Source organism: Moschus berezovskii, chromosome 2 (assembly GCF_049115385.1).
Source record: "Moschus berezovskii isolate FMDL1 chromosome 2, NW_MosBer_1.0, whole genome shotgun sequence".
Classification (NCBI taxonomy): domain Eukaryota; kingdom Metazoa; phylum Chordata; class Mammalia; order Artiodactyla; family Moschidae; genus Moschus; species Moschus berezovskii.
The window spans coordinates 18031867-18051169 of NC_142461.1; the positions used below are offsets into that span (position 1 = coordinate 18031867).

The window sequence follows — 19303 nt, forward strand, 5'->3', positions numbered from 1 at the left end:
AGGACAAATGATCCAGTTTCCTCAACAAGTAAATTGTGAGGAAAATAAAGAGAGAACTTAAGAGACTTAAAATATATATATCAACAAATAGCAATGTGTGGGCCTTACTTGATTTAAACAAATCTTTTAAAAATATGGTCATTTTTGAGACAGGGTCTTCCCCAGTGGCTCAGTGGGTCGGGAAGATCCCCTGCAGAAAGAAATGGCAACCCACTCCAGTATTCTTGCCTGGAGAATCCCATGGACAGAGGAGCCTGGCAGGCTACAGCCCATAGGTTCGCAAACAGTAGGAAATGACGGAAGCAACTGAGCAGCAGCATAAGACAATTAAAAATTTAAATACCTTCTGGATATTTTATGATATCAAGGAATGATTCATTTTTCAGGTAAGATAATGATGAGATTATCCACTTTAAAGAATTCGTCTATTTTAAAAGCTGAAGCAAAATGCTTTCGCAGCTCCATCCTGGCAGCCAGGGGATGAGCAGTTTAGGGTGAGACTGCGCACGGACAATGGAAAGGGACCAGACCCTCCAGTCGGGTCTGAATTCCAGTCCAGATTCTCTGGCTACCTGCTGCAAGGTCAGGGAAAGTTTCTTAATATCCATGAGGTTCAATGCTCCCTTTAATAATTTGGGCATAACCACAGGTAACTTTCAGATTATTGTGAAAATTAAACCAAGTAAAACCTGAAAGGCAGCTGGCACATCATCGCCACTCAATTAGCGGTAACTGTTATTATTATATTTGCATGTATGACTGCTCTGGTCTCCTTCCAAATTCAAGTAATTCTGAAACTGTTAAATGATGCTGAACTAGGGAAGCTTCTCAGCTTTGGGGCATGCTGTTGGTCACAGGCTCTTCTCTGCTATTAAGCTGCTATCCTAATGTCAGGAGGTTGTAAGTATTAGAATGGAATGGGACCCCTTGAACAACTGGAGCGGGGTTTTATGGTTTCCCTCCATCTGTACCTAGAAGTTGAGAACACAACCCTCAACCTATTGGCCAGTGCTTTATTTTATTTGATTTCATGTTTATTTTTAAATAAACTTCATTTTTAGAGCCATTTTAGGGCTTCCCAGGTGCGCTGCAGTGGTAAAGAACCCATCTGCCACTATAAGAGACATAAAGAGATGTGGATTCAATCCCTGGGTCAGAAAGATCTCCAGGAGAAAGAAATGGCAATCTACTCCAGTATTCTTGCCTGGAAAATTCCATGGACAAAGGAGCGTGGTGGACTTCAGTCCATGGGGTCACAAAGAGTTGGATACAACTGAGCACAGCACCACAACTGTTAGGTTCAGCAAAACTGTGCGAAAGCACAAAGTGTTCCCAATACTCCCTGTCCCCCCACACACCACCTTCCCCAGCAGCATTTTAATTTTGTCCATGTAAACCACCAGCTGTTTCTGTTTTCTAAGAAAAATACAATTTAAAAAATCAGAGCTGCAAAGGAGTATTAGGTGGTTTTGACGTCTGGTACCGGAGAAGGCAATGGCAAGCCACTCCAGTACTCTTGCCTAGAAAATCCCATGGTTAGAGGAGCCTGGTAGGCTGCAGTCCATGGGGTCGCTAAGAGTCAGACACGACTGAGCAACTTCACTTTCACTTTTCACTTTCACACATTGGAGAAGGAAATGGCAACCCACTCCAGTGTTCTTGCCTGGAGAATCCCAGGGACGGGGGAGCCTGGTGGGCTTCTGTCTATGGGGTCACACAGAGTCGGACACGACTGAAGTGACTTAGCAGCAGCAGCAGCAGCAGCTATGTATACTCATGGGTACATTTTAATTCCTTTTATTCTTATGATGAATTTGGGAACACATCGGCCCATTCCTAAGCCTTCTGCAAATCGCCCGGAATCACTTCGTCCCCTTGTCCATGAGTACTTCCTGTGTATTAAGTGCAATTAGCACTGACAGCAGAGTGCTCAGAATGCATGCTATCTTTCAACAAATCACTAGGCACACGCTATGTATTCTGGGCAATGCCCAGCATACCAAGGGCTAAAATACACACAGTCCTGCCCTGGTGGAGCTCATATTCTCATGTGAGAATGCCGACTTACTTTAGTTGTTTATTTAGTATATATAATTTATCTAATATAATTTATTATTATTATTGGTGTGACCTATGCTGAAAAGCCTCTTGGGAGAAATGATGGACTAGAAACAGGCTTCTGTGGGTGACAGTCTTGGTACTTACCTCCCAAGCTCCTCTTTTTTAAACAAACATGATTATATCTTTGTTTAAAAGTTATGCAAAAGAAAAGAAAACGGGGTGGATGTAGGCCACAGCAGGAAAAGCCCAAAATTTGGACGACAAAAACACACCTGGGTTCAGATTCTTTGAGTGTCAGCTTCTCCAAGTACAAAATGGGCACAATGGCATCTATTCTGTAAGATGTTGCCCTTTTATAGAGGGGATTACCTGTGGTAATGTCTGTAAAGCACATGGACCCCAGTGAGTGGTCAATAAGTACTGGCTATTGTTGTTATTTGGAGAAGGAAATGGCAACCCACTCCAGTATTTGGCCTGGAACATCCCATGGACAGAGGAGCCTGGCAGGTTATACCTAGTCCGTGGGGTTGCAAGAGTGGGATGCGACCTAGCAACTAAACCACTGTTGTTATTCAAAAACAGTTACAGAGATGAAGGTAATGAGATGCAGATGATCTGGAAGGCTGCCAGTTGGGACTGTGGTCGTTTACGTTGTGCTGTCTGTCTTTTCTCCCCTCTCGGGGCTGCAGGCTTCGGCAGCGGGATGGCCTACCTGCCGGCTGTGGTCATGGTGGGCAGGTACTTTCAGAAGAGGCGCGCGCTCGCCCAGGGCCTCAGCACCACCGGGACCGGCTTCGGCACGTTCCTCATGACCGTGTTGCTCAAGTACCTGTGCGCCGAGTACGGCTGGCGGAACGCCATGTTCATCCAGGGCGCCGTGTCCCTGAACCTGTGTGTGTGCGGGGCGCTCATGAGGCCCCTCTCGCCTGGGATGGACGGCGATGATCCAGAAGGGAAGGCGCCGCACCACGTCCTGCCGGCTCACTCCACCGACTCGGTCCGGTCCAGTGGACAACTGGGGGAAGCCGAAGAGAAGCCGGGAGGCCCTGGCACTGAGGACAGCTCCCTCGGGGACGCGCCCGCCCAGGCGTGCCGGGAGAAAGCCGTGCACGGAAAGGACATGTGCGCCTTCCGGCTTCTGAAGACCGTGAGCCAGCTGACCCTGCGGGTCAGGAAGGGCTTCCGGGACTGGTACTCAGGCTATTTTGGGACAGCCTCGCTCTTTACTAATCGGATGTTTGTCGCCTTTATTTTCTGGGCTCTGTTTGCCTACAGCAGCTTCGTCATCCCTTTCATCCACCTCCCAGAAATAGTCAACTTGTACAATTTATCAGAGCAAAACGATGTGTTCCCCCTGACTTCGATCATAGCCATAGTTCACATCTTCGGGAAAGTGGTCCTGGGCGTTGTGGCCGACCTACCTTGCATCAGCGTGTGGAATGTCTTCCTGATGGCCAACTTCACCCTGGTCCTCAGTATTTTCATTCTGCCCTTGATGCACACCTATGCCGGCCTGGCAGTCATCTGCGCCCTGATAGGCTTTTCCAGCGGTTATTTCTCCCTGATGCCGGTGGTGACGGAAGACTTGGTGGGGATTGAGCACCTGGCCAATGCCTATGGTATCATCATCTGTGCTAACGGCATCTCCGCGTTGCTGGGACCGCCTTTTGCAGGTAAACGCTTCAAGGCATTAAGAGCTTAGAGTGCATGTAGAAAGGTCAGGTTCTCATTTATATTAAAAGTCCAGGATGAATATGAAGTAAGTTTCCACGTGTGCACACACTCCTTTCTTCCCCCTCCCCATTCCTGCTCCCAATTTCTCATGTATAAATTTTAGCAAGTTAAAGGTCATTCTTTCCCGTAGAATGTAGATGAACTTTGGTCCTTAACCTGTGAGATAAATGACCAGGCTGGTGAAACAGATGGTGCCAGGTAGCACAGAGCCTGTGCCCCACTAGAAGGAGGCAGTCTCTGCCAGTTCAAGCTGATTTCACCAAGAAATAACAGAAAATCATGACTAGCTCTTCTGTTGTTAGCCCCCTCCCCATTCCAACAACCCACAAGAAGCTAGGACTCTGCAGTCTCGGGTGACTTTTCCAGATTTTCAAAACACATCTGTAGATTCAACAGATCTGTGGGCTGGAGCTAGCCCTGTAGGAGTTTCTGTGTGTGTGCTAACTTGCTTCAGTCATGTCCAACTCTGCAATCCCATGGACTGTAGCCCACTAGGCTCCTCTGTCCATGGGATGGGATTCTCCAGGCAAGAACATTGGAGTGGGTTGCCATGCCCTCCTCCAGGGGATCTTCCCGACCCAGGGATCAAACCCACATCTTTTAAGTCTCCCGCATTGGCAGGCGGGTTCTTTCCCACTAGCGCCACCTGGGAAGCCCTGGAGTTTTCTACTGGTGGTGTAATAAATCGCCACAAACTTAGTGGCTTAAAACAGTACACATGTATCATCTTACAGTTCTGGAGGTCAGAAGGCTAAACTGGATCACAGTGGGCCAAAACCAAGGTGTTGGTGGAACCGCATTCTTTCTGGAATTTCTCTGGGGCAATCTGCTTGCCTTTTGCAGCTTCTGGGGACTGCCTGCTTTTTTGTCCCCTGACCCCTTCCTCCATCATCTAAGTCAACAGCAGAGCATCTTCTCATTTCTCCATGGTTCTGACTCTGCTGCCTCCTCTCACTTTTAAAGATGCCTGTCCATGGGATGGGACAGGCATTGGGTCCACTGGATAATCCAGAAAAAAACCCATCTCAAGATCCTAAACTTAATTCCATCTGCAGAGTCCCTTTTGCCGCCTTTCCAGAGATTAGGGTGTGGGCATTTAGGGAGAGTTGGGACATTCTGCTTACCCGAGGCCCAGAGACCTCCAGTTACCAACATCTAGGGTGAGATCTCTCACCTCGGTTCAATGAAGAATTTGCTACTTGCATTGGGCATGCCAGAAGCCATAGGCAGCCAGGAGGAGTCCCAAGCCTGGGCAAGAACCTCTCTGAACCTGTCATTCTGGATGGGTTTTAAGCTTTGTGGCAGGTTGACCCAGTCCCCAAGAGGCCAGGTGCTGGGCAAAGTCACAGAGTCTCCCCACGGTCCTGAGATTGAAGGCAGGAGCCTGCAAAGCATGACAGAGGCTGGAGTCAAATGGTAACACCAAGGTGGTCTCTGGAGGTGGCTGTTGGGGGATCCAGGCCAGGGCGGGCAGCAGTTGTCAGAGCTACCAGAAGTTCTGGGCAAGGTTTTCACTGGAGGAGTCTCACCTATTCAGATGTTCCACTGTCTCCTTTCTGGCTCACCCTGGCCCTTTATTCTCATATTCTGTGCAGAAATACTTCTTCCCAGTAGCTGGGGAAAAACTCGTGGATTCAGGCTGAAACCCTCCCTACAGACCTACAGTCATCCCTACAGACCCACAGTCATCCCTTATCCTAGGGCCCCACTGGCAGAGGGCTTGTGCTAACTAACACACCCATCTTTATGTCCCACCTCCCCCCCCCAACAAGATTTGAAGCTCCAGAAATTATATATAATTATATATATATATATATTTTTTATTCAACTGATGCTTGAAAAGATTGAGGGCAGGAGGAGAAGGGGGTGACAATGAGGTGGTTGGGTGGCATCACCGAATCAGTGGACATGAGTTTGAGCAAACTCCTGGAGATACTGAAGGACAGAGGGGCCTGGCAGGCTACAGTCCATGGGGTCGCAAAGAGCTGGACACAACTTAGCAACTGAACAATAACAGTTCAGCTGACAATGCTGGCAGCTGGCTGACTAAAGGTTTAAAACACAAGACTTGCTTTAGGAAACCCAGAGGCTACATATGGGGCCCTTTCTGAGTCAGCTCCTATTTTCTGCTCATACATAGAAGTGCAAGCCAGCATTTCTAGGTGACAGTGAATATCTATAGCAATGCAGTAGACTGTTGGCAGCTGAAAAGTCAGAACTGTTCAGTGATCTCATTGTATAGAATTCTCTATCAGTTTGGGATGCATTTGGTTGTAAAATCACACCCCAACAATAGTAGCTTAAATAGAGATTTAATTGTGTCACATAACCAGAAATCTGGAGTTCAGAAACTAGATGATATTGAGACAATGTCTCAAGATCCTCTTGGCATTTTACTCATGCTGGTTGCTCACAGTCACATAATGGCTCCAGTGGCTCCAGTCACTACAAACTTATTTATAACAAGAAAGAGGAAGGGATGAAAGAGTCCCAACAGACTTCCACTTATATCTAATTGGCCAGAGTGTCTCACAGTGAGTCTAAGCTTCAAGGGAAACTGAAAATTGGAGAACATTGCTTTCTAGCCTCGGGACTAGAGGAAGGAAAGGAGAAAAGATTTGGAATGGGACTTGGATCAATCAACCAGTGGTAACTTCCAAAAAAGTTAAATGTCCATTAAAGGGATGGGGACTTTACCATAGACTCATCCACCCTCTTGTTGGAAGTCCTTCAGATATATTGTATGTGGGAATAGAATCTGCCATTGATGTTTCTTTGCATGATCGGGGGTACTTTCTGCTTCTAATGGTCAGTCTGGAATTATTTTATACTGATCCATTAGATTGCAATGGGCTTCCCTGATAGCTCAGTTGGTAAAGAATCCACCTGCAACGCAGGAGACCCCAGTTTGATTCTTGGGTCAGGAAGATCCCCTGAAGAAGGGCTAGGCTACCCACTCCAGTATTCTTGGACTTCCCTTGTGACTCAGTTGGTAAAGAATTCACCTGCAATGTGGGAGACGTGGGTTTGATCCCTGGGTTGGGAAGATGCCCTGGAGAAGGGAAAGGCTACCCACTCCAGTATTCTGACCTGGAGAATTCCATGGACTCTATAGTCCATGGGGTCGCAAAGAGTCACACATGACTGAGAGACTTTCACTTTCACTTTTCCATTAGATTGCAATGGCACTATCACAAAGCAGCTGTGAGGTCCAGCGTAAGTAATTCATGATCAGTGTTAATTAAAGCACCAAGGTTTGACAGCATAGTTTTCCTATCCCATCCCTATGGCCATTTCCTTTTCACACATTTGAATTCTAGTGCACTTTCTTGAGTGGAAGGGAAAGGAATTACAACTAGAAGATAGGGAGTTATACCCACCTCTCAGTCCTCGCGTCTGATCTCTTCTTCAAGGTTCCTCTCTAGAAGTGGAGTCTGTAGCTGAATTTGATCCACGATGGATGGTAGAGACCACTGTATTGATGGTGGATGTGTGGGCAAGAATGCTAGAGTGGGTAGCCATTCCCTTCTCTAGTGGATCTTCCCAACTTAGGGGTCAAACCTGGGTCTCCCACATTGCAGGCAGATTCTTTACCATCCGAGCCACCAGGGAATCCTCAAAAGGCTGCCATGGAGATGCTAAAGTCAATCTTCTGACGTACATCTCCAGGCCAGCAACCTAAAGGGGCCTTTCCTTCTTTTTGTTTATTTCTTCTTCCACTGAACCTATGCGCTGAGAAATGCTGAGCAGCATGATTGGCTAACTGCATTGTGTTTAATTCATTGATTTTCCAGGCCAAGGAGCCAATATTGCAATGAGACACAAGGCCAGCCTTTATGCATTATAGCAGTGTCTGGCAATATGAGTGACTAAATAACCACATTAAATTTTTGCTAGAAATTCCAGGTGGGCTAGAAATTATTACTTAGCTTGAAGTGCTATAAGGAAAATTACTGTTCACATTAGCTTTTTCTTTTTTAATGGGTTTAAAAATGAATGTGTTTTCCATTTTTCAAAGTGATTACTACTGGCATAAAAAAAATCTGGTACAATTTAGTAGCATGTTAGATAATCGCACATATCCATTTAGCAGAAGAATATGCAATCAAAGATATTGAACAGTCACTTCAACCGTGTCATTTAGCAACACGAACTTCTTGATGTAATTCATTGTATAATGTTCTGGGCATTTAGTTTGTCTCTTTTAAAAGATGTAGTAACAGTAGATCCTTTTTTAGATGTTTCCAGGGTAAAGTATAGCAAAACTCAGCCACCAAATCTGACTGACCAAGCATCCACAATTATCTCCAGTTTTCACACAAAATGTAACAGGCTAAGAATAATTTGTAATGTTTTTCACCAAGAGCTGGGAACACTTATTTATTAAGAAAAACAGCCATCACTCCTAATTTGATAGACTCAAATGAAAAAGGAATGCAAATTAATAAGGAACCAGATTCTTACTTTGAAGCTGTTGATTTCAGTTGATGGTTGGATCAGGACTGCCAAGAGTTATGAGCTCTAAACCAAGGGACTGAGATCAGACCTATAGGGAGAGATGGGTGATGGATGAATGAGGTGAGCGTCTCCTCTGAAACATGTCGTTCCTAAAGAGTTTTGTTCCCATGTGCTGGACTGAAGCATGTGATAAAAGCATGTCTCCTGACCTGCTTTGCATCAGACTCAGGACTGGGTTGAGTTCAAACTAGCAGAGATGGCAGGATCTGGAATCATTTCAGAATAAATCCTAAAGGTAGATTGGAGAAAACTATGCAATTAATTTAATGTAAAAATTAGGGCCACTCCTAACAATTTGCACTGTCAAATTGTTTGGTAAAGTTGATTGCACTTTTTGAAAAAATTGAGTTACTTTTAAAGATTGGGATGTGTGAAGGTGCTTTTATAGAAGTTTATACTTTTAGAGGAAAGGTGAAAGACTTTAAAATATAACTAATGCAGTGTAAGGCTATAAGAATAAGAATACTTAGCGCTGTTTTCTATAGTCTGCAGGCAAGAGGGAGGATGGAGTGGTGGAAGGAGATGGTAGGATGTTCTCTGAGGGTGATGGGTTTATTACTGTCCCACCAGAAGGAGTAATAGTACATGTACAGTCAGGGTGCCAAGACAAATGTGCTTGATAAGTCCAAAAAATTCAGAATGGCTTGTGCCTGTGGTTGAGTTTGGGGCAGCAAGAGAGGTGGATAGGGGCCATATCACAGAGCCCTAGAGCTTGTACTCAACCACTTCTAACAAAAAAGTAAGTAAATAGTCCGAACTAAGTACATACTAATTTTCTAATGAGGATTTTGTCCTGTCTCCGAGTTCATGTTAAGTAGTGGTGGGAAATCAACTTGTTTGAGCTGTTGGTTGTTTAGAGGCATCACTTTCTAACTCCCAGTGACTTGATTATAGAAAAGTGAGGAATGAATTGTTAAACCGACAAGATCAGTGTTCATCTGGAAAGAGTGGACTGTGACGAGAACTTCGTTTATGTGTATTGATTTTTTACAAATTATAACCTAAGATAGTGCTGTCTTGTACTCTGCTTCTGAAGACATACCACTCAGCATTATCTGCCAGTGAATTCTTCACTTCATCATAATTCATAGTGGTCCACAGCGGACAAATGGAGGCACGAGCAAAGCTGGATGCCTTTTTGTTCATATGTCAGTGCACTTTCTGATTCAGTGCTGAAGCTGAATCACTGTTTCTGGATTATCTGTGTAATCTTATCTGTCCCTCTTGTCTCAAATTGGAGAGTAAAAAAAGATGATAGAACATTTATTAAGCCACATTTAAAGATTCGGATATTCTCTTCTTTTATGTATCAAATAACAGACTCAAAAGCTTAGTTTACTTTTGAAGTATATCCAGAATTCATAGCTTTTGAGGGATTTTTGAAAAGGATACATTTTTGATGCTATTAAGTGTTTGTTTGTTTTTTTTTATGATGGCCTTGACTCATTCAGGAACATTAAGCACACTGGCTACAATAAGCAGGAAATACAGATAACCCCCAGGAAGTCAGAGGGACTAGTTTACACATTTAGCAGTTCATTTTGTGTAGCTGTTTGTTGGTGGGAGAGGGTTGCAAGTTACATTTATGCATTCATTTGCACTATCATTTTTTTAAATTGCAGTATCACTTTTTTAAAGTGGCCATGGAATACTATGTTTGGTCATTAAATCATTTATATTTTTCTTATGCCTCTGCTAATTAATGCACTTGCTGAAATGGAAAAAGTGAATGTTTACATTTTTACCATAAATAAAATTCTACGTTTAGCTTAATCCTCTCAGTTTGCATAACTGGCAATGTGGGGACCATGACATGAGACTGATCCTTAGAATTAATCACTGAGGTGAATGAAACGTCATGTTTCATAGTTTCTGAAACTTATTTTTTCACATTTTAACATCTCTGAAGTCAGAATACCTTTTACATAGTTCTAAGAAAACATCAAGTCATATTTAATTGACAATTATTCCTTTTTTATTGATACATAAGATAATGATGCATCATGTAATTCATGGTATCTTAGAATCCATGAAATATGTTAGTATTTTACGAAGTCCCTCGTAAGATCATATGAAAGTATCAGACTAATATTATTGTTGTTGTTTAGTTGCTAAGTCTTGTCAAACGCTTTTTGCAACCCCAAGTACTGTAGCCCACCAAGCTCCTCTGTCCTTGGGATTTCCCAGGCAAGAATACTAAAGTGGGTTGCCATTTCCTTCTCCAGTGAATCTTCCCAATCCAGGGATCAAACCTGGTCTCCTGCATTGGCAGGTGTATTCTTTACCCCTGAGCCACTAGGGAAGCCCATCAGCCTATAACGTTAAGAGTAAAGTATTTTTTAAAAGAACTGATAACTTAGCATTTAAGGCTATATCTTTGGCAATTTAAACTTTCATAAGTTTAAATATATATTAAGGTTTATAGCTGTAAATGTGAATTTCATAAAACCTAGAAATTTTGATTCCTTCTCGAACAGATGTTTACCCTCATATACTTCAGAATGAATCAAAGTTCTAAGTATCTTCTGCTCAGCCTCTCTGGATACACACTAGAAACTTCTTCAGAAATGTTTTGAGGTTTTAGGAAAGATTTGTGTAAAAAGAAAATCGTTAGAGTCACTTTTCACTGTTGGTTTTATGCCAGCTTAAAAGTTACCCCCAAGAGCTATGAGCCACATTTTTCCCATAGGTTGGCCAGCTATTGTTTCAGTGCCTTTAAAAGCACCCCAGTGGCTTTAAAGGTAAATGTAGTCATTCCCAGGCACTGAGAACTCAGGTTCCAACAGCCCAGACTTAAAAATGGCTACATGAAATGTCTGGGGCATTAAACGACATATAATAAATTCTTAGAAAATTACTTATAGCAGCAATAAATGTTTGCTTTGTATTCTTGACTTTGTTCTCTCAACTTCGTTACGCTGAATATATTCTTTTCTGTTTTGTAGGGTGGATCTACGACATCACCCAAAAATATGACTTTTCCTTCTATATAAGCGGTTTACTCTACATGGTAGGAATCCTCTTTTTACTCATTCAGCCATGTATTCAAATTATAGAACAATCCAGAAAAAAATACATGGATGGTGCCAATGTGTAGTGTCCTGTGTTGCTCCACGTAAGGTTTCCTGTCATACTCATGCGTACCTCACATGGCTACTGTGAGGACTGTGACATATCGTGGGAAAGCGTGTTGTCCTGTAACTGACACTGTTGTTTTAAATGCTGTTGCCATGGCTTCATGTGAAAGCAGCGCTGCCTTTCCGTGTGGGGAGAGGCGCTATGGACCACATGCACCTTAGAGATGACAGTGTCCTGCAAAGAGAGCCTATTGAATCCCTGCTAGAAATGCCCTTCTAAAAACTATCTCACCATCCATACTTGGACTAGGGTTTTAGATATAGCTTTTAAAACAGAATGAAAGCTTCTCAACCTAGTTACTTCTTTGTAAGGTGAAAATAAGGTGTCTAAGTGCTTCTGGAAAACAACAGTTACAGGTTTCCCCTGCTTTTTGAAAGCGCTTTTCACTACTTTGCTTTTACAAAAGACCTGTATTAGTTTTTGCTCACAGGAAAAAACTAGAGGAGGATTTTTGCTTTCACAAAAAAAGGGGAACCTTGTTCAGCGTTTATTTTGCTGCGAACCTTTGCAGAGGCAGCGCCAAACTCCCTCCCAGGAACCACACAGGCATCTCAGCATCAAGTCGCCAGAACTTTGGATGGTCTCTATGAGCATCCATGCTTAATCTCAGTTTATTTGTGCCTCCATTAGCAAGATGTGTCTGGAGGTCATGGCTTCTTTGCTTTATGCCATTTCAATTAAGGTTTCATAGAATGCTCTCTGCTTTCAGATGGTGGAGGAAACCTGTAAATGAATTTTAAGCACAAGAAAAGGCTAGTCTTCAGAAATTATTACAGGGAGCAATTGCTCTACCAGTGTAAAACAAAGGCAGACACTAATTTCAAAGGCAATGCATTTAGTACAATTAAAGAAACACAGTTTATATTTTTATTAAAGAATTCTGCAGCTAAGGCATACAATTTCTAAATCTTTCTCTAAAAATAGCATTTGCCATTACTCCTAATGCAGTATTATCTAGTTATAAACTGAATCTTGAGACAAACCTTAATAAATAAATAATATAAATAACCTCTTTAGTGAAAGTCATATTTGTGCATATAACCATTGAGTCAAGGGCTAAAATTCAAGCACTTTTATTCATTTTATTGGCCTCTTTGTTTATCAGCATGCTCTGGGGCCTATAGAAATTTTTTTCTGGGTTTCTCTTACCCAGTAAATAAAGTAGAAAACTAATTGCTGATTGACATGTAAAGTTGGTTGTTTAAATCACTTGTAAAGCATGTTACTAATCCCAAATATAAGACTATCATGTTGTGAGGATAATAAACAAAAGGCCCTTGGTCCAAATGTCTGTGTACTTGACATTGGAGAAGTGGTAACAAATAGCCCTTCTCCAGTGCCTCTTGCTGTGCTATGGAAATTCATTTGCCTGAGCTCAGCACAGTTTTTAAAATAGTTCTCTTGACTGATTTCATACAGAAGATAACTATGATTCATGACATCGAATAATGCTCTTCCTTTATCGGAGATCTCTATTTTTCTAAGCCAAACATTTTTCAGACTGCAAAATGTTCTTCCAAGAATCATTTTGAAATTTCTGGCTGCCTTACTTGTTTACACATATTTTAGAACTATTTAAATTTTCACTCACGATTTGCTTATCACACACACACAAATATTTTAATGTCATTGCCAGTGTCTCGGGTCAAATTTATCTAAAGTGAGTACAGACCATTCTCAATTATCCTTGGTGATTAGACAGGAATGGTACTAGTAACCGGAGTCACAGAAAGTTACCCCAGTCCAATTTTAGCCAGCTGTTTCAGTCTTTTACTCCACCAAACCCTTCAGAGCTGTTAATAAGTGATTACATGCACACATTTCCTTTTTGTTTATCTCCATTATTTCCTGCTCTAATGTCTAGTGGGAGGGGTTGTGTAATGAAAGGGACCACCAAAATAACAATAATAATAAAAGGCAGCTAATGGAAAGGAGGAACAAAAGCATGGCTAATATACCCACACAATATTACCTCCACTGATTTGAGAATTGCTGTAAATTATGATAGATAATAAATTGCATGTCATACTCCATTTGGTCCAACACGACCTGTTTGTTATCGTGACAGCTTTGGTTGCCATGAAAGGATCCTGCTGTCTGTTTTTGATAAAGGTAATCTTCAATGCTGACACAGTGTTTTTTCTCTCTCAATATATATTTACCATTAAATTAGGATGATTAGATTGAAAATCATGTTGTGGGTTTTAAAACTGACGACATTGCTTCCTTACTTTCATTTACTGACACGATCAAATTAACAAGTTGTTGTTTAGTCACTCATTCATGTCTGACTCCTTGTGATCCCATGGACTGCAGCACACCAGGCTTCCCTGTCCTTAACTATCTCCCTGAGTTTGCTCAAATTCATGTCCACTGTGTCGATAATGCCATCCAACCATCTCATCCTCTGTCATCCCATCTCCTCCTGCCCTCAATCTTTCCCAGCATCAGGATCTTTTCCAATGAATTGGCTCTTCACATCAGGTGGCCAGAATACTGGAACTTCAGCTTCAGCATCAGCCCTTCCAATAAATGTTCAGAATTGATTTCCCTTAGGATTGACTGGTTTGATCTCCTTGCAGTCCAGGGAACTCTCAGAAGTCTTCTCCAGGCAGAGTTAAATATTTGGAATGGTGCTATATAGCCAATGTCAACGTTTGCACTGTTAGTTGTGCATCACAAATACAAACTTTTTATCCAGTGGTCCAGCTTTGGTTAAATATCCAAGTTAGATCTGCTCATGTTCAGTCCATCCAGTTGTTTGTTGATTTACTGTATTTATGGAAGTGATGATTTCTTCCAAATCAAATCCTCATTTTACAAAAACAAAGTAAATCTTACATGCAATATTCATGTTGCCAATAGAAAAAGAGAATGCTTGTAAAGAATTACAGCAAATACATTAATATATCCTGTTTAAAATATTATTTACAGTTCTTTGAAGATATTATAAAGAGTTGATTGTAATGTTATATGCTTTATAGGTTTTCCTTCATGTATCCAAATAATTTTATTTACATATAACTAAATAAATTTTGTCCACTTTAAAGTTGGTCAGTGAGTTTCTGTACAAAATCTTTATTTTCTTGATTTTAAGAGGAAAATTCCTAAGTGATGATTATCAGTTCAGTTCTTTCCCTGGAAAAGAGTTTTTCTCTAGGTGTGGTTACCAAACCTGCTTCCCAGGTGGCACAGTGGTAAAGAATCCACCTGCTGGTGCAGGAGACACAGGAGACGTGGCTTTGATCTCTGAGTGGGGAAGAACCCCTTGGGTAGGAAATGGCAACCCACATAAGTATTCTTGCCTGAAAGATCCCATGGACAGAGGAGCCTAGTGGGGGCTACATGGAGTTGCAAAGAGTCAGACATGACTGAGTGACTGAGCATGCACGCACGCATGGTTACCAAACCACCTGGAGAAAATCACCTAACATTAATTGTTAGAAGGGCCAAGTTTAGCTACAAAATGTAAAAGGTTAAAAACCTTTTAACTGAGCAACTACATTTCTAAAATTTTTTGTACATGAACAAAGACAAATGAATAAGGGTTGTTTGATTTATTGTTTGCTATATAAAGGACTGGCTATAATTTAAATGTCCATCAGTGGGAACTGCTTAATAAAGTATGATATTTATGCAAATATTACAAAAAAGAGACAGATCCATCTATAAAATTAGAAAACAGTATTCAAGATATATTGCTAAGAGAAAAATATCAAGATGTGTTTAATGTACTCCCAATTACGTTTTTGCTAACTACAAAAAAGGTGATTCATGGCTTGGGTGTATGTGTGTGTATATATATATATATAGAGAGAGAGAGAGATAGAGAACATTTCTGGAAGGAAACACAAAAAAACATTAACAGTGTTCAGTTCTGGGGAGGAAACTTCGGGTTCTGGGGTGGGACTGATATTTTCCCTTATACACAGGATGTTTTTCCAATTCAAAACTTGTGTCCAGATTTTTTTTTCATGTTTCATCTATTTATTTATTTTTAGGCCACAAGGCATGTGGGATCTTTAGTTTCCCAACCAGGGGTCAAACCCACACTCCCTGCATTGGAAGCATGGAGTCTTAACAACTGAACTGCCAGGGAAGTCCCCTAAATTGTTTTAAATGCAGGTTCCTGGAGCTACATAAAAACCTAGTGGATTGGAATCTTGGGGGATGGGGCCAATAAATCTTCCTTGTAAATAAGCTTATCAGTTGATTCTTATTGTTGTTGACAGCGCTTAGTTGTGTCTGACTCGTTGTGACCCCATGGACTGCAGCACTCCAACCTTTCCTGTCCTTCACCATCTCCCAAATCTTGCTCAAACTCATGTCCATTGAGTTGGTGATGCCATCCAGCCATCTCGTCCTCTGTCATCACCTTCTCCTCCTGACTTCAATCTTTCCCAGTGTCAGGGTCTTTTCAAATGAGTCAGCTCTTTGCATCAGGTGGCCAAAGTACTGGAGCTTCAACTTCAGCATCAGTCCTTCCAATGAATATTCAGGATTGATTTCCTTTAGGATTGACTGGTTTGATTTCCTTGCAGTCTAAGGGACTCTCAAGAGTTTTCTCCAACACCACAGTTCAAAAGCATCAATTCTTTGGTGCTCAGCTTTCTTTATAGTCCAACTCTCACATCCATACATGACTACTGGAAAAACCATAGCTTTGACCACACAGACCTTTGTGAGCAGTGTCTCTGCTTTTTAATATGTTGTCTAGGTTTGTCATAGCTTTTCTTCCAAGAATCAAGAGTCTTTTAATTTCATGGCTGTAGTCATCACCTACACTGATTATGGAGCCCAAGAAAATAAAGTCTGACACTATTTCCATTGTTTCTCCATTATTTGCCATAAGTGATGGGACCAGATGCCATGGTCTTAGTTTTCTGAATACTGAATTTTAAGCCAACCTTTTCACTCTCCTCTTTCACTTTCATCAAGAGGCTCTTTAGTTCCTCTTCACTTTCTGCCATTAGGGTGGTATCATCTGCATATCTGAAGTTATTGATATTTCTCCTCTTCTTGATTCTAGCTTGTGCTTCATCTAGCCCAGCACTTCACATGATGTACTCTGCATATAAGTTAAATAAGCAGGGTGACGATATACAGCCTTGATGTACTCCTTTCCCAATTTGGAACCAGTCCGTTGTTTCATGTCCGGTTCTAACTGTTGCTTCCTGACCTGCATACAGGTTTCTCAGGAGGTAGGTAAAGTGTTTCCATCTCTTTAAGAATTTTCCACAGTGTGTTGTGATCCACACTGTCAAAGGCTTTAGCGTAGTCAATGAAGAATAAATTGAGGTTTTTCTGGAATTCTCTTGTTTTTTTTGTGATGCAATGAATGTTGACAATTTGATCTCTGGTTCCTTTGCTGTTTCTAAATCCAGCGTGAACATTTGGAAGGTCTTGGTTCACATACTATTGAAGCCTTGCTTGGAGAATTTTGAGCATTACTTTGCTAACATGTGAAATGAATGCGATTGTGCAATGATTTGAACATTCTTTGGCATTGCGTTTCTTTGGGATGGGAATGAAAACTGAACTTTTCCAGTCCTGTGGCCACTGGTGAGTTTTCCAGATTTTCTGCAATATTGAGTGCAGCACTTTCACAGCATCATCTTTTAGGATTTGAAATAGCTCAGTTGGAATTCCATCAGCTCCACTAGCTTTGTTTGTAGTGATACTTCCTAAGGCCCACTTGACTTCTCAATCCAGGATGTCTGGCTCTAGGTGAGTGATCACACCATTGTGGTTATCTGGGACGTTCAAATCTTTTTTGTGTAGTTCTTCTGTGTATTCTTGCCACCTCTTCTTAATATCTTTTGCTTCTGTTAGGTTCATACCATTTCTGTCCTTTATTGTGCCATCTTTGCATGAAATGTTCCCTCGGTATTTCTAATTTTCTTGAAGAGATTTCTAGTCTTTCCCATTCTATTGTTTTCCTCTATTTCTTTGCATTGATCACTGAGGAAGGCTTTCTCTTTGCTATCTCTCCTTGCTGTTCTTTGGAATTCTGCATTCAGGTGGGTATATATTGCATTTTCTCCTTTGCCTTTAGCTTCTCTGGGCTTCCCTGGTAACTCAGACGGTAAAGCATCTGCCTGCAATGCGGGAGAACTGGGTTCAATCCCTGGGTTGGGAAGATCCCCTGGAGAAGGAAATGGCAACCCACTCCAGTATTCTTGCCTGGAAAATTTCATGGACTGAGGAGCCTGGTAGGCTACAGTCCACAGGGTCGCAAAGAGTCGGACACAACTGAGCAACTTCACTTTCTTTCTTTCTTTCTCTTCTTTTCTCAGCTATTTTTAAGGTCTCTTCAGACAACCATTTTGCCGTTTTGCATTTCTTTTTCTTGATGATGGTCTTGATCACCGCTTCCTGTACAGTGTTATAAAACCTCTGTCCATAGTTCTTCAGGCACTCTATCAGATCTAATCCCTTGAATCTACTTGTCACGTCCACTGTAAGGGATTTTATTTCGGTCATACTTGAATGGTCTAGTGGTTTTCCCTACTTTCTCCAATTTAAGGAGTTAATGATCTGAGCCAGTCAGCTCCCAGCCTTATTTTTGCTGACTGTATAGAGCTTCTCCATCTTGAGCTGCAAAGAATATAATCAATTTGATTATGGTATTGACCATCTGGTAATATCCATATGTAGAGTCATCTCTTGTGTTTTTGGAAGAGGGCGTTTGCTATGACCAGTGGGTTCTCTTGGCAAAACTCTGTTAGCCTTTGTCCTGCTTCATTTTGTACTACAAGGCCAAGTGAAAGAAAGTGAAAGTCACTCAGTCATATCTGACTCTCTGTGAACCCATGGACTATAATGTCCATGGAATTCTCCAGGTCAGAATACTGGAGTGGGTAGCTGTCCCCTTCTCCAGGGGATCTTCCCAACCCAGGGATCAAACTCAGGTCTCCCACATTACAGGTGGATTCTTTAGCAGTCGAGCCACCAGGGAAGACCAAACTTTCCTGTTACTCCAGGTATCTCTTGACTTCCTACTTTTGCATTCCAGTTCCTTTATGGTCACTAAAATTGGAGACTACCTTTCAATATAAGAGTAACACATTCCAGGGACTTCCCTGGTGGCCCGGTGGTTAAGACTCCATGCTTCCACTTCAGGGGCTGTGGGTCTGATCCCTGGTTAGGAAACTAAGATCCTGCATGCCCTTCAGCACGACCAAAATATAAAGCATTCCAGCCAATTTGAAAAAGCAACAGTGAGTTTATTAGCATGGTTTTTTCCTTTTGCTAAATCACTACCAGTGTAACACTTTGATAAAGAGAAACTTGTGAGTTATTATTGTATTTTAACAAATGAAAAATAATTTGTTTTTCTGTTACAAAAGTATTATGTTACATGTTTATTGATATACTGAATTTGATAAGCATATAAATATGTATTAGTATACTGAAATTATAATAAAAATAAGCAACAAGAAGAAAAAAATTTAAATGTAATTCCAATACTCGGATATAGATATTGCAATATCTTTTATATCTTCTTACTCTTTATGTGTTTCACAAAAATCACTTTTATACTTTAAATTATAATTTATAATTAAGTGTTATTATGAAGCAAATTATAATGTGTTCTTGTGTCAGGGACATCTCTCTGTATCAGTTGCTTTGTATCTTCAGTCCAGTGGTCTCAACCGGCTTTTCCACTCCAGCACAACGGAGGGATTAAACATAGTTTTGATAATGGTATTCTATGTCAACCCTTTTTTAAGGGGCAAGGAGATGGGGCAGCAAGGAGGGAGAAAAAAATGGTCAATTTATGTCCAAAAAAATTCCATGTGACAAATACCTATCTGCAATATCACTTTTAATGATTGTATAAATTATAATG

General features: G+C 41.4%; 1 protein-coding gene across 4 annotated transcripts in view; it reads left to right on the forward strand.

Moving 5' to 3' along the window:
• SLC16A14 (solute carrier family 16 member 14) overlaps nt 1-19303 on the forward strand; it is a 48350-nt gene that overhangs the window by 17752 nt on the left and 11295 nt on the right. For 2 of the 4 annotated variants that reach the window (XM_088845075.1, XM_055397316.2), the window contains exon 4: nt 2751-3734. In XM_088845075.1, coding sequence (XP_088701201.1) covers nt 2751-3734 — 984 coding nt within the window. Of the gene's footprint in view, nt 1-2750; nt 3735-11258; nt 19302-19303 lie in introns of those variants that run through there. The other 2 variants (XM_055397317.2, XM_055397314.2) reach the window with 2 other exon arrangements.